A 17,578-nucleotide genomic window follows, 5' to 3' on the forward strand; every position below is an offset into this window, starting at 1 on the left:
AGACCTTTAAAATGGGTGGTAGAGGTGCAGGAGGGGAAGAGGCACAAAATGTACAAGCTATACATTGTGGATTGTTCCATTTGTTTCATGTTTTGGGGCTTTGAAGCAGTAAGCCTCAGTCCTTTAGAGCATTTTCCTGACATGGAACTCTTGCTTGCTGTTCCCCACAAGAATCTGTGGGGGAAGACTCACAGGAAGGGTTAGCCAGTAGAACTTCTTGAGGAAGCCACAGGCACACACCTGGTGGCGTAGAAAGAGTTACAGGCATGAAATGTTTTCTCCAAGTTGTGCACCAGAGGAGGTCTTCAAGCCGATTTGCACTTGTGGTACCACCCTACGCCTCCCAGTCCTTCCTCAGCTTCCTGGTTCCCCTTAGGAAAACGGGCAAGGTCCTCACCTTGGCTTTGCAGGCACCCACCCCACCCCCAGCCTCATCTCTCACCGTGCTCCACTCACACCCTCTCTGCCTTCCAACTACACTGCAGTGCTTTTTATTCCCAACTGCTGACTTGGGGCCTTTGCTCATGCTTTTTCCTCTGTTTGGAACCCTTTACCCCGCCCCATATTTCACCCCTCTGTCTTGACACCCATTGTCTGGGTGAGGCCCCCAATCAGAGCTTCATTATGCTGAGTTTTAATTTTCACTCCATCTCCCTCCTTTGTTAATTCCCTGAGGGCAGAAACCATGTTCCCCCCAGTGCCTACTCCCGGTGCTCAACTCAGTAGTAAACATCCAATAAATATTGCTTGAAGGAAAGAACAGGAGACTAGGAAAAGTTGGCTTGTTTGGAGACTTCTACAATTACACTGCTGCGTGACTTCAAGCAAGTCACCTTTCCCTCTCTGTGCTTCCCTTTCTTTGCCTCTAAAATGAAGGATTAAGGGTGCCTGGGTGGTTCAGCTGATAGAGCGTGAGACTCTTGATCTCAAGGTTATGGGCTTGAGCCCCACATTGGCTGTACAGATGACTTAAACATAAAATCTTTAAAAAGTAAAAAAGAGGGATCCCTGGGTGGCAGAGCGGTTTGGTGCCTGCCTTTGACCCAGGGTGCGATCCTGGAGACCCGGGATAGAATCCCACGTTGGGTTCCCGGTGCTTGGAGCCTGCTTCTCCCTCTGCCTATGTCTCTGCCTCTCTCTCTCTCTGTGTGACTATCATAAATTAAAATAAATAAATAAATAAAAAGTTTAAAAAAAATAAAAAGTAAAAAAGAACAAACATAAAATGCAAGTTTGGACTAAATCTCCCTCAAGTCCTGTCTGTACCTACAGCGACCAAAGCCATAATGATTCCACTAATCTTACACATTCTCTTTCTCTTTGAAGATGACACCAAGTTGAATCCCTATGCAGGAGGAGACGACGGTGAGTACAGAGCTACCTGCCACTCCGCATCAGACCCACTGCCTCTTGGAAGCCTTCCCTGCCGCCCCCAGAAGAGGGTGCAGCAGTCACCTGGCCTCTGTTATTGTTCTGAGGTGGGGAGGACTGCAACAACAGCAACCTGAGCTTCCAGACCCTGGGCTGGGCTCCTGGGCCCATGCGATTGAGGGAACAGTCTGCCTCTAGACAGTTTTTATCAGCCAGGAACCTCCAGAGATCTTTCTGGACTGGTCACTGCCCTGAAAGGAGTGAGAGGAGGAAGGAATGGCTTAGTAGGCACGGCAGCGTGGGGCCTGTCACCATTGGCCTCAACTCTTGTCCCCATGGGCCTCCCAGTCAATGAGGACTAGAGACCAGTTTCTCCCACATCCAGTTTCCTTTGATTCCCTGGCCGGGTTGGCAAAACGTATGCAAAAGTTGTCCATCCACCCCACTTTTTATAGGGTACCAGAAATTGGGGTCCTTTGCTCCCAAGATTAACTGTGAGGAACAGTCTCCTCTCTGATGATGTGACATGGCCCTGTGCTCCTGCCCCTCATCCAGAGCCAGCTCGGGCCTTTGCTACAACCACTGCACAGTGGAGATGAAAATACCTTCCAACTCTAGGGACTGGGGATTGTTATCTTGGGTTCCCGCAGGGGAGAAGAGGCCATTGAGACAGCAGGGTTTGATGCAGACTTCCACCAGAGATGAAGCCATTACCGCTCTGTGGGCAGCAGGTGTGAGTGTGCATTGTGTCTAGGGCGGCAGTGAGGAGTAGGGGCTGGGCCACGTTCCTCTCGCTCTGTACCATGCATTCAGCCCAAATCCTGATCATCAGATCTCCAGGGTCACTGTGGGCTGACTACCAGGTCAGAGGAGGCTAGCTTAGGGCGTGTCACCTCACCAGTCCCACCTGTTGGTAGATAGTGGCACTAACCATGTGCTGGAGTGCCCCAGCAGTTTTTCTCTTGGGTTTCTTCTGCTTGCAGAGAAGAAGGGAAGGGGAGAACACTGATTGGGATGCATGCAATGTCCTATTAAAAGTCCCCACTTCCTGTTGATTACCATTCTACCCGTTAGCCATGTAAAAAAGTATTTGATATTTCTTTTACTTATATGCTTCTCTATCTTTTCTGCTTTATTGTCTCCACATCCCTTTAGGGTAGGGAGAAAAAGCAAGTAGCCACTCGAGGTAATATGGCAATATAGTTTCTTAGTGACTGGCCGATTCTGTCCTTGGAGCAAATCAATTCAACTCTCTGTATTTCTGGTCATACAAGAAAGGGGTAGTACTGGATGACCTTCCAGCTTGATAGTCTATGGCAATACTCAGTGTCCTCTGTGGGATATATTTCAAATGCTCAGGATGTTCTCAGAGATTGCCTGCTGGTTTATTAGCCCTCAGAGGACCTGGTTCACTCTTTTATTGAGCTCCTACCATGGGGCCCGCCATTTTTTCTAAGAGCTAAGGACAGAGAGGTGAGTAAGACACTGTCCTTGCCTTCCAGGAGGCCACAGTCTGATAGGAGACAGTGACAGGTGAAAATATTGTCACTTCATTATCAAAATAGCTAATACTTATTGAGGTCATCTGAGATACCAGCCCTGGTCTTCAGCAGTTGAATGATCTGGTTTTAACCCTTAGGGTTTTAACACTAATCCTGTTAGGTGGTCATTATTATCCTTGTTTTACAGAAGTGAAAGCAGAGGCACAGGGAGGTTATGTAATTTGTCCAAGGTCACACAGCTAGTAAGTACCAGAGCCTAGATTTGAACCAGGTAGCCATACTCCAGATCCAAAACTCTTCACCATCACATAACCTTTGAGAACTCCCCAAAAGCACTTAAGTGGCATGGGTATTGGATAGAACTTCTCTTATGATCCTTATTAAACATTTGGGCAACTTTTAAGTGATCTTGGAAAACCACCGGAACCTTGCCAAGTCCAACATTAATGCCATACTCATGATTCTACTCACTCCCACTCTACCTATGTACATGTTTCATAAGCAGACCCAAAGGTTCTGCTGGTCTTCCCCTCAGAGATTTTGTCACAACCTGGGACTTTGTGTTCCCACCTCCCCTGCTCCCCTGTAGCCACCCCCAACCCTGCCGGTCTCTCCACAGGCCTTCAGAACAATCTGTCCCCCAAGACAAAGGGCCCTCCTGTGCATCTGGGCACCATCGTAGGCATCGTGCTGGCGGTCCTCCTGGTGGCAGCCATCATCCTAGCTGGGATTTACATCAACGGCCACCCCACCTCCAATGCTGCGCTCTTCTTCATCGAGGTCAGTAGCATTTGGCCATAGCTCTGCCATCTGCCTCCCCATCAGCATTCCCCTGGCCACGGGGTGCCTGCCTAGCCCCACCTCATCCCTCATGCCCACATGCCTGACTCCTGTTCCTTCCTGAGGGACCTTCATTGACTCCACCCTGGCACACTGTGCACTGGCTGGTGTCCTTGTAGCCCCCAGGACTCCCCCAGGAGGGTGCACCCCTTCCATCCTGTTGAACAGCCCGTCCGTCTGCCTTTTGCCCCTGACCCCCATTTGTGAAAATCAGAAGATTCTCCAGAGGAAAGAAAGAAGTCACTAGGAATTGTGCAGCCAATCTTTAATGCTTGGTGGTCTCTCAACCCCCAAATTCCAGGCCTGGTGCTCATTCAAAGCCATAGTGGAACTCAGATCTCTGCTTCTTTGCCTGTTGTGTGGGTTTTTAGGTTAGAACTGTTGAGACTTGGTAATCATAAGAGTTGCTCTCTGGGAGCTTTCACTGAGGATCCTATGCTTTGGAATGTCTCAGAATTTGGAAGAACCAGTTCAAGTATAGCCTGGGGAGTAAAAGCCAGCCCCTTTCTCTTTAAATTTTATTTTGTTATTTTATTTATTTTATTTATTTAAGATTTTATTTATTTATTCATGAGAGACACAGAGAGAGGCAAAGACACAGGCAGAGGGAGAAGCAGGCTCCCTGTGGAGAGCCCAATGTGGGACTCGATTCCAGGACCATAGGGTCACAACCTGAGCCAAAGGCAAACTCTCAACCACTGAGCTACAAAGGCATCCCATCAGCCCCTTTCTCTCTGGGCCACGCTCCTGGCCACATTTCTCTCAAGCACCTGCTCCCGTCCCCTGCTCTGAGCCCATGATCCAGCTTGGCTTGTGGTCCAGTGCTGCTGCCTCTGTGCCTGCAGCCTCCAACACGAGGATCACAGGCCCACTGAGTGCCTCACTCAGGCACAGCTAGCCTCCTCCTCTTTGGTTAGAAACCCCTGTTTCTTGTAAGGCCTCACCCGTCAGCCTTAAGTTTTAGCCCCACTGGGTATCACCCAGGGGACTGCAGATCCCCAGCCACAGAGATGCTGATGGAGCAGGTCTGAAATGGGCCCAGGAATGTGCATGTTCATCAGCTCCCCACCAACTCAGCTCCTCAGCTGACTCTGCTGCAGGGCCTGCACTGTCTGGAGGGTTATCTTGGCATTTCCAGAACCTCCCAGATCATTCCTTCTCTTACCCACTGCCTCACTTTTCACAGTGTCAGGGTTCCACTCGGGATGTTGCTAAGGCTCTTATTACCTGTGTCCTGCAGTCCATGCCGTGAGGGGTAAAATGATCTCCTCCCAAACTCCTTGGGCACGCAGCAAGGCTCCCAGCAGTTGAGGGATCACGGTAGGAGGGAAGCTTCTCAGGGTGGGGTTGAACTCCACTGGCTCACAGTAGCCCCCTCACCCCAGACCTTGTAAAGAGAGTCTTGGTGCTCAGCACTGTCCCTGGGATGGGAGTGGGGGGGGGTCCCAGGTGGGTGAGGCCATGCCTGCTGACTCTGTCATGCCCCCCACAGCGGAGACCTCACCGCTGGCCAGCAGTGAAATTCCGCAACCACCCCAACCACTCCACCTACACGGAGGTCGAGCCCTCGGGCCATGAGAAGGAGGGCTTTGTGGAGGCTGAGCAGTGCTGAGAGCACCAGGTCTCTCCATGGAAGGATAGGAAAGAAGACCCCAGGACCCCCCCCCCTCAAAAAAAAGACCAGTCAAAGCAAAGAAGTGACTTTTCTTGGCTTCCTCTGAACATCCCCTGTGAAGATGGAGATGAGACCGTGGCTTATGGTGCCAGAGCCACAGTGTGGCCTTCACATACCATGTCCTGGAGCAAGGGGCAAAAAAGCAACCACAAGAGGTTTTTAAGGGACAACAACTAATTTCATCCCATTTTGATGGGAGCAGTCTCCCCTTCTGGGTCTCTCAATGGTCTCCTCCGTGGATCCCAGAGGCCCCTCTCACCTGGAGGTGGCCAGATGCCCTGCTCCAGTCACCTAAGGCCTTTCCCTATGACACAGAGAACAAGACTCTAGATTGGGGCCACAGCCTTGCAGGCTCCATAGACTCCAGAGCTGGTCCTCATGGCTATGGATGCAGTATATTTTGCCCCAGCCTCGGTAGCTCTGGAAGTCTGAAGAAGTTCTGGCCATCTGTGATACACAGCCATGGCTTTGGCTGGTGTGTCGTCATCGAGGAAAGCCAAATGGGAGGAGAGGAAAGAACTGGTGTGGGGAGGAGTTGCATTTTTAGGCTTTACTCCCTAGAATTACCCTTTCTGCTGAGAACCAGTCCATCTGCATCGAACGTGTGTGCAGCCCACATCATGGGCTTCACCCCAGCTACGGCCCAGCCTTGGCCTGGCAAGCTGTGCTGGCCACGGCTGCATCCACGGCCGTGGGGGCTCTAGATTCTGAGGCACATTTGGTGTCCATCATGTTCCCTGGCTCATCCTGCTGTCAGCGCCAGGAAGTACCTTCAAAGACAGGGCCTGCCAGACTTGTACTTTTCCTCCTCTGAGCTAGATTTTTATAGCCATTAAAGAGAAGAAGCCGGGTACCAGGAGGGCTTCTGGAGACAAACTCAGCAGGGGACTTCAGCTGGATTCTGTTGAGGAGCAAAGCTGCTGGAATGGATGGGACAGAGGAAGCTGGCGTGGGAAGGAGGGACTTTCTATGGAAAACCTTGACCTAGAAGGTGGCTTCTATCTCCCCAGCTCTGCCGGAAGCTTTTGGAAAAAAGTGTTTTAGGCTCCCAAACTTAACCTTGGTTTTAAGGGAATTCTGTCCCAGGGATGAGTTGGGGCTGCTTCTGAAGAGCATTTAAAATTAAAATCTATAGCTCAACCTCATTCAAAGTAAAGAATATCAGCATCAAATAAATGTTAAATCCGTCTCTATGTCGTAGTCACGTCCTTTTATGCACGTCGCCGGGTGACATTGCAAAAGAAAGAAGTTGGTTTCAGTACAAGGCCTCCTGAGGTGGGGGGTAGGGAGTCTGCGAATAACCAGACATTTCCAAACATATATATATATGTGATATAATATATATATATATATATATATTACATAAACCAGACAAGGAAGAGCTATGGGGAGGGTCAGAATGTGAGAAAGAAAAAAGACAGTGCAGCCAAGAGAATAGGGTTCTTTCCAAGCTTCTAAAGGACAGAAAGGTCTGTAACTGAACTGTCTTAATGAGAGAAGAGCAGCCAGGCGCTAAAATGATCTGGGCTCCCAGCACTCCTGGCCGGCAGGAGGGTGATTTTTGCCCTTGCCTGACGAGCAAAGCATCTATGACCTTTATGTGTCTAAAAGGGCCAGCGAGGCAGTTCCTATCATGGCCAAATGTAGGGCACAGCACCATTTATTTGCTCTGCTCCCAAACTCCAGCAAGCTTCTTCCCAGTGGGAGCTCTGCCCACTGTTCTGGAGTCCTAAAAGGAAAGAGCACTGAGAGTGAAGAAAGGTATAGGGATTTGGTGAGGCCTCTGCTGTAACCACGATAGCTGGAGAAAGTTCGAGATGCCTCTGGCCAGGTCAGAGCAAGCCTGACTGACCCCAGCGATGACATGGTAAGGGCAGCAGGTGGCCTGGTTTGTTTACAGCAAAAAGAGCTAAGGATGTGTCACTGGATATTAAAAGTCTTTGGACTTCTCAAGCCAAAACACAGTCCAGTGCTCCCAAGATACAGAGCCAGGCATCTCACAGAGTTAATGCTGGTTCCCAGCTACCCTTAGGATCTGTGATAAAATAAGTGTCTCATGGATGCAGGACTTTTACTCCAAGGTTTAGAGCAGGTTAGCTGGGCTTACTTGGAGAATGAGTGACCAGAAGGAGACACAGAGGTCTTGTGGTCAACCTTCCACTGTTTAGCTGACAGTTCAGCAAGGCCAACTCTTAAGAGAGTCAGCATGAGAGAAAGAAGAGGAACACAGAGGCCAGGGATGAGGAGGGCCTGAGGTCAGGCTGAGAGCACCACCTTTAATCCACTGCCCTCAGATGGATGGACCTGTCCAGTGAAGTTCCAGGGTTTCTGATTCTAGAACATGAGTGCATATGAGCCGAGCCATCAACCCCTACAGGCCTGTGACGCTGGAGGCCACTTCTTCAGTCTCAGCCGGGAGCACAAGGTTGAAAATGTCCTTTGGTCACTATTCAAAGTTCTATAAGGCCCACTGGAGGCAAGCTTTTAAATTTGTGTACAGGGCTCCCTGTGTGTGTACAGTATCCCTGTGTGTGTATATATACATTTAGGCATGCATCCATGTGTGTGCACACATGTGTGCATTTTATTGCTAAGAACATCAGATAAAGCTGTTGCTGTGCTCAGGCTTAAGGCAGTGGCAAAAGCTGCCAGCCAACCACGCTGAAAAGCAGAGTGTTCAACACTTGAGTTGATCACTTCTCTGGTTGTGGGCAGACTCCTTGGCATTGGGAACCCACACCAGGTAGAGTCACAGAGAAAATGTAGCCAACCTCTCTCTGTCTCTCTCTACCTCTGTCTCCACCTCCTTTATCCCCCATTCCACCTCTCAACAAAAACCCACCTGAACTCACACTCAGTGTTAATAATAAAAAGCAACTTTCTTCTACGATTTCCGCAGTGTGCAAAATAAAGTGCCAAGAATTTTTAGTACATTCTGCAAATCGCCACTCCTGCCTTGGTCCGATGACTAGTATCTCCTTTAAGGACCTGCATTAAAGAGCACAGGAGCAGCCTGTCCATCAGGGGTCCATCTCCCAAACTCCCATCCTACTTCCAGGAGAAAGTCTGGAAAGAGATCCCAGCTATTTGTTTATTTGGGATTTGTAAATCCCTGGAAGTAAACTTCGTGGGTTTCCAATCTAGTATCTAGAGATACAAAATAAATCCACATATGATGAGGCTGCCGCATTGATGCATTGCAAACCATGTTAGCGGCCTCATTATGCTTTTATTACTTGGCATTTTTCGTTCACAAAACACAGTTAAGCACACCAAAACAAAGAGAGGAAAGATTTGAACTCTTCACAGCTAAATCAGCTCTGCCAGATTTTAGGCTCCAAACAAACTTATTTATAAATAAATATGCTGTGTTCACCAAATAAGAAGGAATGTGCTGGAGAAGGCAGCAAGGACTGCTGGACAAAGCACTACGGAGCTGGTCGGAAGGTGGGAGCTGTAATCCCAGCCTTGTGTCCCCAAGAAGCTTTGTGATGTGGGCCAAGTCATCCAACTTCCCTGGATGAATAGGGAATATGCTCCTCTCCTTAGCAAACAGCCTTACCTACCCCCCGCTCCCCCCCAGTTCACATAAGCAGCTCAGACCAAAGCAACCCTTCCTTTCCATTATCCTGCTAGGGTTACCATCTTGCTCTAGTCTGTCTGGGACTTTCTTGGTTCTAACACAGAGCATCCCATGTCTCAGGACACCCCTCCAGGATGGGCACACTGGATCAATTGGTTAGTCTAGCCTTAGAGTCTGTCCAGGCTCTATGGGCTGAGAAGGTAAGTAAGGTTAATAATTTCAAGGACTTTAAAATCTTGGGCCTAGCTACTCTTAAGTGTGGTCTATATAGGCATCCCCTAAGGATTAGCTAGAAATGCAGACGTCAGGCCCACCCAACCGAGACTGACTGAGTCAGAATCTGCACTCGGAGTAGTTCCTCAGGTGATTCGTGTGAAGCCCAAAGAAGTCTGGAAAAACACTTCTAGGAAGCAATTTTACCTCCATGATCATAGCCTATGGGGAAGCATTATTACCCCATTTCCCAGATAAGGAAACTGAAGTTCAAACAGGTGGTTTACTGATTTGTTTTTTTTTTTTTTTAAGATTTTATTTATTCATGAGAGACACAGAGAGAGGCAGGAACATAGGCAGAGGGAGAAGCAGGCTCCCTGCGGGAAGCCTGATGCAGGATTCCATCCCAGGATCCTTGGATCATGACCTGAGCCAAAGGCAGACACTTAACCACTGAGCCACCCAGGTGTCCCTATTATTTATTAATTAATTGAATCCATACTCATTAAACACCTACCATGTGCCAGGGACCATTAGGTGCCTTGCCTAAGGTCACATAGCTAAGAAGTTGCCTAGATGATCCCCAAAACCAGGGCTTTGGATTTCCATCTGAGGCTGTTCTCTGTGGAGCACAGAGCAGCACCAGAACCACATGACCATAGCTAAATATGGAAGCTGACCATGGGATAAACAGAGTCCTCCCTAGGCCTGTAGAGAGCCTCAAAAAGAGGAAAAACAATGATTTCAGATCCTCATCCTTGGATCCTGAAACTGTGAGCATCTCAGGTGTTTATTTACATAGTCCCAAGAGCTTGCAAATGTCCTCACTGCTCCTGCCTCCCCCTCATTGGCTCCCTGCCCCGCCACTGGGGGACCCCCTCAGCGCAATTTGGAAGTGATCTCCATAAGGCTTTACAGAACGCAAGGCCCTGCCTCTGTGCTATTTTTCTTCTTGAATGGAGGACAACCAATGACTTCATTTGCCACAATGAGGCTTGACAGAAGGAAAGGTGGAAGGCCGAATCCTCGCTTGAACGGCTGACACCAAAGAGAAAGTCTTTGGGGAATGGTGTTTCGGATGTTTGGAGGACACTTTTACATTTGGTCCCTAAAGATAGCTAAAATCATACACACAGTTTTCCAACAAGTTAAAAGCACTGAAAAAGAAATACCTAAATGCAGGCCAATCGTGTTTCATCGTACACTCCCAGTCATACAATACAATCTTCCCTTCCAGCTTTAGTCTGTTCTCTTCAAAGATTTTTATTCAGAGATTGACTCACCACCATGGGATAATATCAGGCTCACTGTGTCCAGCTGAGGAAAGTCTGAAAATCCTCAGAAGTAACAAATCCTGTCTCTCTTCCACTGACCCTGCCCTACGGTCTTCTCAGTTTATGTATTTATTTTTAAAAATATTTTATTTATTTATTCATGAGAGACATAGGCAGAGGGAAAAGCAGACTCCTTGTGAGAAGCCTGATGTGGGACCTGATCCTAAGACCCCAGGATCACAGGATCACCACCTGAGCTGAAGGCAGACGTTCAACTACTGAGCCACCCAGGTGTCCCAGTCCCCTCATTTAGATCCCATTTTGAATTCACAGAGGGGCAGCTCTCAACAAACTCCAATATTCAATCAAGTGCCTCATGGAGAGAGCCCTTTACCTTCACTCCCTCTCCCAAGGAAAAGTCATTCCATGAGCCTCTCCTCAAGGCCGAAAGGGCACCTTGCCTCCAGGCACCTTGTCCCCTCTCTAGAGCTGCCCACACCCCTATCTGTTCCTTGGGGCTCTTCTCTCCCAAGTCCCCTATGGACTGAGCAAAATCTCCCCAGGTCATTTTGCTTTTCTTTCTGCTTCCAGAGACAAGGACTCAACCCTCTTCATTGTGAAGAAGGAACCCAAACCAATGAAATGGGGCATTAGCAAAGCTTTCTTACAAAAGCCCCAATCTATTGACCTTAGTCCTCTGAGATGACAAAGGGTTCACGTTTACTAAGTAGCAGTTCACATTTACTAAGTGGTATGTTCCAGGCAACGTGTTACGAGTTTTATCTGGATCATCCACCTACAAGGCAGGTCTGTTGTTAGCTCTAACCTTTAAGGAAACCACAGTGGTGCACAGTACATGAGGGAATTCACTCAGGGTCATTAGCTAGGTCACTCAGGCGAGTCATTAAAACTTGGCAGAGGTCAATAGAAGTCAGTTGGCCTTTTGTTGGGTTCCTCAGCTTGGGTTCCTCCTGCAGCCAGGGCTGGCCCACTCTCTTACCTTCCACATCTTGACCTGCCCTCTATCAAAGACCCTATGGAGCCTGTCCTCCATGGAAACTTCACTGCCCAGCCAAGAAGTGGAATTGGGTCAGAAGAGGCAATACTGCCTTGGTTTCAAGTGGAAGTTTTAAATCTCTGAGGCCCCACAGATGGAGTGACTGACCCCCAGTTCACTAGCTAATAGCCCTTTAGAAATGAACCCTCTTGGGATGCTTCTCCCCAAGTTGGGCCACACAACTTAGAGACAGTACCTGATGTCTTCTTGTGTATAGGAGCCCAGGCTACAAGAATGGCTTTGTCCACTTCCCCAATCGCTTAGTTTCACAGAGGGAAAAACCGAGGCCTGTGAATGCCACGAAGGCCGAGAATGACTCACCCACCACAACCACACAGAAAGCGGGAGAGCCCAGGCTGCTGGTTCTCAGAGCTAGCACCTGTGGTGGGTAAGCACAGGGCTCTGATGCCACTGAGCCCGAGTTGAATGCTGGTGATGCTACATGCCTCTTCTGTGACCTTACTCCATGTCTCTGCTAGCTTACAGCATCAGTTAAATGAAGTGGGGAAAATAGTAGCACCTGACAGCACTTGGGCAGCTCAGTTGGTTGAGCATCTGACTCTTGGTTTCGGCTCAGGTCGTGATCTCAGGGTTGTGGGATCAAGCCCTATATCAGCCTCCCCCATCAGTGAGAGTCTGCTTGAGATTCTCTCCCTCTGTCTCTCCCTCTGCCCCTCCCCCTACTTGTACATGTGCAAGTGCTCTCTCACTCAAATAAATAAATCTTTAAAAAAGAAAGAAAGAAAGAAAGAAAGAAAGAAAGAAAGAAAGAAAGAAAAAATAGTAGCACCTGCCTCATCAGGCTTTGTGAGGGTTAAACATTCCAGCACTTGGAGACAAATAGTGAGTGCTCTGAAGACCTTTGCTTCTTTTTTCCTTGTTAATTACTAACTTTAGTGGGACATACTATGGGAGGGGCTGGGAGAAGGTGGGGGATTGGGGATTTTCTGGTGCTTTCTGCTACCTTTATGTTTGGGTATGGTTTCCACCAGAAGGAGGTGCTCTGCTGGGTGGCCTCTTCAGAAGGCAGCGTCTTCCTCTCAGGAAGACTCCCACTTACCCCAGGATGGGGACAGGCGTTGACAGGCATCCTTGCAACAGAGACTCTCGTGACTATGACCAAAACAGGCACTGAAACTTCTCGTCACTCTTCATTCTTAGTTTTCTATATTTATTTTCAACACTAACTTATTTTCATGTTCTTTATGGGGGTGGGGAAGGAATATGAGAAAGGGATATTCAGCCTGCAGAAATCAACCCCTAAAAACTTCCTTGAGTGATTAGTTTTGAAAGTTTCAATACCCAAGCCTGACTGTTTTGTAAGAGATTAGCTGACACACTGAGTTTATTGCTCTAGCTCCCTTTAAACCTAAATTGAAAACAGATTACACTAAACAAACGTGGAGGTATGTATCACAATCCCAGATATCAAGATCTACTATAAAGTTGTAGTAATCAAAACAGCACAGTACTAGCACAAAAATAGACACATATATCAATAGAACAGAATAGAGAGCCCAGAAATAAATCCATGATTATATGGCCAATTAATCTTCAATAAAGGAGGTAAGAATATGCAATTGGAAAAAGATAGTCTCTTCAACAAACGGTGTTGAGAAAACTGGACAATTACATGCAAAAGTATGAAACTAGACGTACTTTCTTACACAATATAAAAAAATAAACTCAAAATGGATTAAAGACCTAAATGTGAGGCCTAAAACTATAAAAATCCTTGAAGAGAGCATAGGTAGTAATGTCCCTGACATTGGCCATAGTAACATTTTTCTAGATATTTCCTTGCTTTTGCAAGGAAAACAAAAGCAAAAATAAACTATTGGGACTACAACGAAAAGCTTCTGCACAGCAAAAGAAATAATCAACAAAACCAGAAGACAACCTACTGAATGGGAGAAGATATTTGCAAATGACATATCTGATAAAGGCTTCGTATCCAAAATATATAAAGAACTTGTACAACTCAACACCAAAAAACCACAAATAATCCAATTAAAAGATGGGCAGAAGACATGAAGAGACATTTCTTTAAAGAAGACATACAATGGTCAACAGACATATCGATCATCATTAGGGAAACCTAAATCAAAACCACAATGAAGTATCACCTCACACCTGTCAAAATGGCTAAAATAAAAAATACCAGAAACAAGTGTTGGCAAGGATGTGGAGAAAAAGGAAACCTCATGCACTGTTGATGGGAATGCAAACTGGTGCAGTAAGTATGGAAAACAGTACGGAGGTTCCTCAAAAAATTAAAAAGGGGATGCCTGGGTGGCTCAGCAGTTGAGCATCTGCTTTTGGCTCAGGGCATGATCCTGGGGTCCAGGATTGAGTCCCACATCGGGCTTCTTATGGGGGGCCTGCTTCTCCCTCTGCCTGAGCTTCTGCCTCTCTCTCTGTGTCTCTCATGAATAAATGAACAAAATGTTTTTTAAAAATTAAAAATAGAGGGCAGCCTGGGTGGCTCAGCAGTTTAGCGCCTCCTTCAGCCCAGGGCGTGATCTTGGAGTCCCAGGATCGAGTTCCATGTCGGGCTCCTTGCATGCGGCCTGCTTCTCCCTCTGCCTGTGTCTCTGCCTCTCTCTCTCTCTGTCTCATGAATAAATAAATAAAATCTTTTTTAAAAAATTAAAAATAGGACTACCATAGGATTCAGTAATAATTTGCCCAAAGAATATGAAAATACTAATTCCAAAAGACACATGCACTCTCCTATGTTTATTGCAGCATTATTTACAATAGTCAAAATATGAAAGCAACTCAAGTATTCATTGATAGATGAGTGAATCAAGAAGATGTGGTATAGGCATACAATGGAAGATTACTCAGCCATGAAAAGAATGAAATCTTGCCATCTGCAACAATATGGATGCATCTGGAGGGTATAATGCTAAGTAAAATGTCAGAGAAAGACAACACATGATTTCACTTACCTGTGGAATTTAAGAAACAAAACAAAGGAATAAAGCAGAAAAGAGACAAACCAAAAAACAGACTCTTAACAAAAAGGTGAAAAGCCTTCCTTGTCTTTCAAAGGCACATAACGCCGAGTCCAGCTGTGGCTCCCTTGTAGGCCATGAGCTCAAGTGGGCTGCAAGCTAACAGGCCCCAGGGAAGGTGGGATAGCCTCCATGCTTGGCTCAAGAGGGGATCTCAGAATAACCAGAAAACCCCAAATTTAGAATCCTCATTTCTCCCATTGCCAGCTTCCTCTCCTTCGGGGGAGAAGGGTGATGTTCAGCAGCTTCCAGAAGTAGGACACTGGATGTTTAGACACGGAAGCATTTCTCACTCATGCAGGCCCCATGGCTGGGTCTGCTGGTTTTTGGTTATTTGGCAAAAAACAAAAACAAAAACAGGCATAAATTAATTCTCAGTGCTCAGCACCCAAATACATGACTCATAGTCAGCCCACTGCACAAAGAAAGGACACAAGATGAAGAAATGCAGAGCAGAGTGCCAGAGGCTCTGGGAGCATTTCTTGAATGAATTCCTTCCTGGCCTGGCCTTCCTAATTCAGATTCTCAGTTCCTGGGGAAAATCACTTTCTGTAATATAAACACTCCAGGGGAGTGGGTGGGGTGGGATCATAGCCCAGGGCGGATTAGAATCAAGTGCCTGAAAGCTACAGAATTTCTCCTTTCCTTTGTTAGTGATGATTTACCCACAAGGCCCTTGGAGGAAGGAACTGCCTCTGAGACCTCAGAGGAGCAAAGCAGCTCCCACGGGCCTTCTCCAGGTTTTCTGCTTGTTCTGCTACTGGGATCTGATGGTTAAATATCCACCACAGTGGCCCTTTCTGTTCCTTCCATCTGACTGTTCCTTCCTTTCAGGCAACCGTACAGATCTGACAGGTAGCAATTACAGGGAGCTGAACGGAGAGCAGGTCTCCCGTGCCAGGTGGACTTCCTACACCCCCGTAAGACAAAGCGTCTCATCGGGTGGCATGTACGTGGCTCCTCTCCCAACTTCACACTCGCTCAGAACAAAAGGATCCCTTGTAGAGGGTTTTACAGGTTTCAAAACACCCTCACACGTTCAGGTCTCAAAGGCAGGGCCAGCTGGGCTCATACCCGTGGGGGCCCTAGGGACACGCTGCTGGCTGTCCCTGCCCCTGCCCCAGCTCCAGCCCGAACGTGATGTGGAGTTCACTACAAGTAACACCATACTTCTTATTGATTGATCTTAGTTTTCAAAAACACTTTCTCAATATCTTAGTTATCATCTGATTTTTTTTTTCATCTGAGTTTTATAGTGCTTCCAGGTTGCCAGCGTGGATACTGATGTAGTTACGGAATGTAGGTGAGGTCTGGAGCCAACGGCCAAGAAAGAATTCTTGAGACATCTTTGGTGCAAAAAGGTGATTTTATTAAAGCACAGAGGCAGGAAGAGAAGCTGCACTGGGGCTGTGAGGAATGGCTGATTATAGAATATGAGGCAAGAAAATGGGAGGTGTCCAAAATGACTTTCATCAGCCAAAGAAGACCTTAAGACACTGGAAGCCTTGCTATTATCAGGCTAGGTTTGTTTTTCCCTCTAGCAAAGCATTAACATTAAGAGAATTGGCAGTTTTCCAGAGGAATGCCATACAGATCCCACCCATGAGCAGGGGAGTTTGGGAAGGTTGCAGGGTGTCAGCTGGTGCTTTATCCTCAGCTTGCCTTCTGCCCCCTCATCAGAAACTAGCATCTCATTGTAAGGATAAAGGATGAACTCCTAGCACTGGAAATGGTTTTCACAGGCCCCACTGCCTCGGACCAGAACTCTGTATTAGCACTTCCACTTCGCCCACTGCCAATAATATGGCAAGGACAGCTGAAGTTATGGAGTGTCCTTTGTGGTCCTGAGGTACTAAGCCTCTCACGGGCATTTCAACCAGAAGAAGGAAGCCCATCATCTTTACTCATGGTTGGATTCCCAAGGATGTCAATCAAAACACACTTCTTTTGGGACGCCTGGGTGGCTCAGTGGTTGAGCGGCTGCCTTCGGCCCAGGGCGTGATCCTGAAGTCCCAGCATCGAGTCCCAGGAGCATTGAGCTCCCTGCATGGAGCCTGCTTCTCCCTCTGCCTGTGTCTCTGCCTCTCTCTGTGTGTGTGTCTCTCATGAAGAAATAAATAAAATCTTTAACAACAACAACAACAAAAAACAAAACACACTTCTTGGGTACCTTACCCCAGGCCCCGCAAAACCAGAGCTGTGGTAAATGCAGAAAATCAGAGCTAGTTGCATTTATGGTACTTAGGGTGACATCTATGAGAAAGAGGAGATTGCATAAAACAGGACAAGAGAGTCCAATCTGCAATGACGGCCGAAATTGGTAAGCAGACTAAACTCTCAGAGTTACAGCAAGTCAAAGGAGAACCACGGTAGATTTTGAGTTGCCCTCTTCTATCTGGTAGCCACTAGTGACACATGACCCCTGAGCACTTAAAACATAGCTGGTCCCAACTGGGAAGTGCTGTAAGTGTAACATACACTCTGGATTTAAAAAATTTAATACCGGGGGTGCCTGCGTGGCTCAGTTGGTTAAGTATCTGCCTTCGGTTCAGGTTATGATCTCAGGGTCCTGGGATCGAGCCCTGCATCCCTGCTCTACGGAGAGTCTGCTTCTCCTTCTCCCTCTGCCTGCAGCTCCCCCTGCTTGTGCTCTCTCTCTCTCAAATAAATAAAATCTTAAAAAAGAAAAGACTGTGTATTGTGATGGAGAGTATCCATAATAAATTAGGTTTTTTTTTTTACAATGATCATCATCAGAAAAATAAAATATGCCTATATAATTAATCTTAAATAAAGGCATTAGGTGACTTACCCATATTCATTCAACTAACCATGGAGCCAGTTTTTGAACCCTGGACCTGTGACAACTCCAAATTCATATTCTTGTCCCCATGAGAACCTACAGAGATAAGAAAGCTTTGGGAGGTGTTAAAATCAAGGATAGACCAGCCTAGAAGGCTCCCTGAGCAGACAAAACCAGTTTAGTCATGCAGGCAAAGCTTAATTTAGCTTATTTTGCAAGGCTAACTTGACCTGGATTATT

At 47.2% G+C, this 17,578-nt stretch overlaps 1 protein-coding gene across 1 annotated transcript in view; it reads left to right on the plus strand.

Moving 5' to 3' along the window:
* PLXDC1 (plexin domain containing 1) overlaps positions 1-6,581 on the plus strand; it is a 60,865-nt gene extending 54,284 nt beyond the window's left edge. Inside the window, exons 12-14 of the mRNA XM_025995787.2 lie at positions 1,327-1,365; positions 3,493-3,653; positions 5,206-6,581. Of these exons, the coding sequence (XP_025851572.2) occupies positions 1,327-1,365; positions 3,493-3,653; positions 5,206-5,325 (320 nt within the window). The 3' untranslated portion in view covers positions 5,326-6,581. The remainder of the gene's footprint in view (positions 1-1,326; positions 1,366-3,492; positions 3,654-5,205) is intronic.
* The last annotated feature ends 10,997 nt before the right edge of the window (positions 6,582-17,578 follow it).

This window comes from Vulpes vulpes, chromosome 2, assembly GCF_048418805.1.
Source record: "Vulpes vulpes isolate BD-2025 chromosome 2, VulVul3, whole genome shotgun sequence".
Lineage (NCBI taxonomy): Eukaryota > Metazoa > Chordata > Mammalia > Carnivora > Canidae > Vulpes > Vulpes vulpes.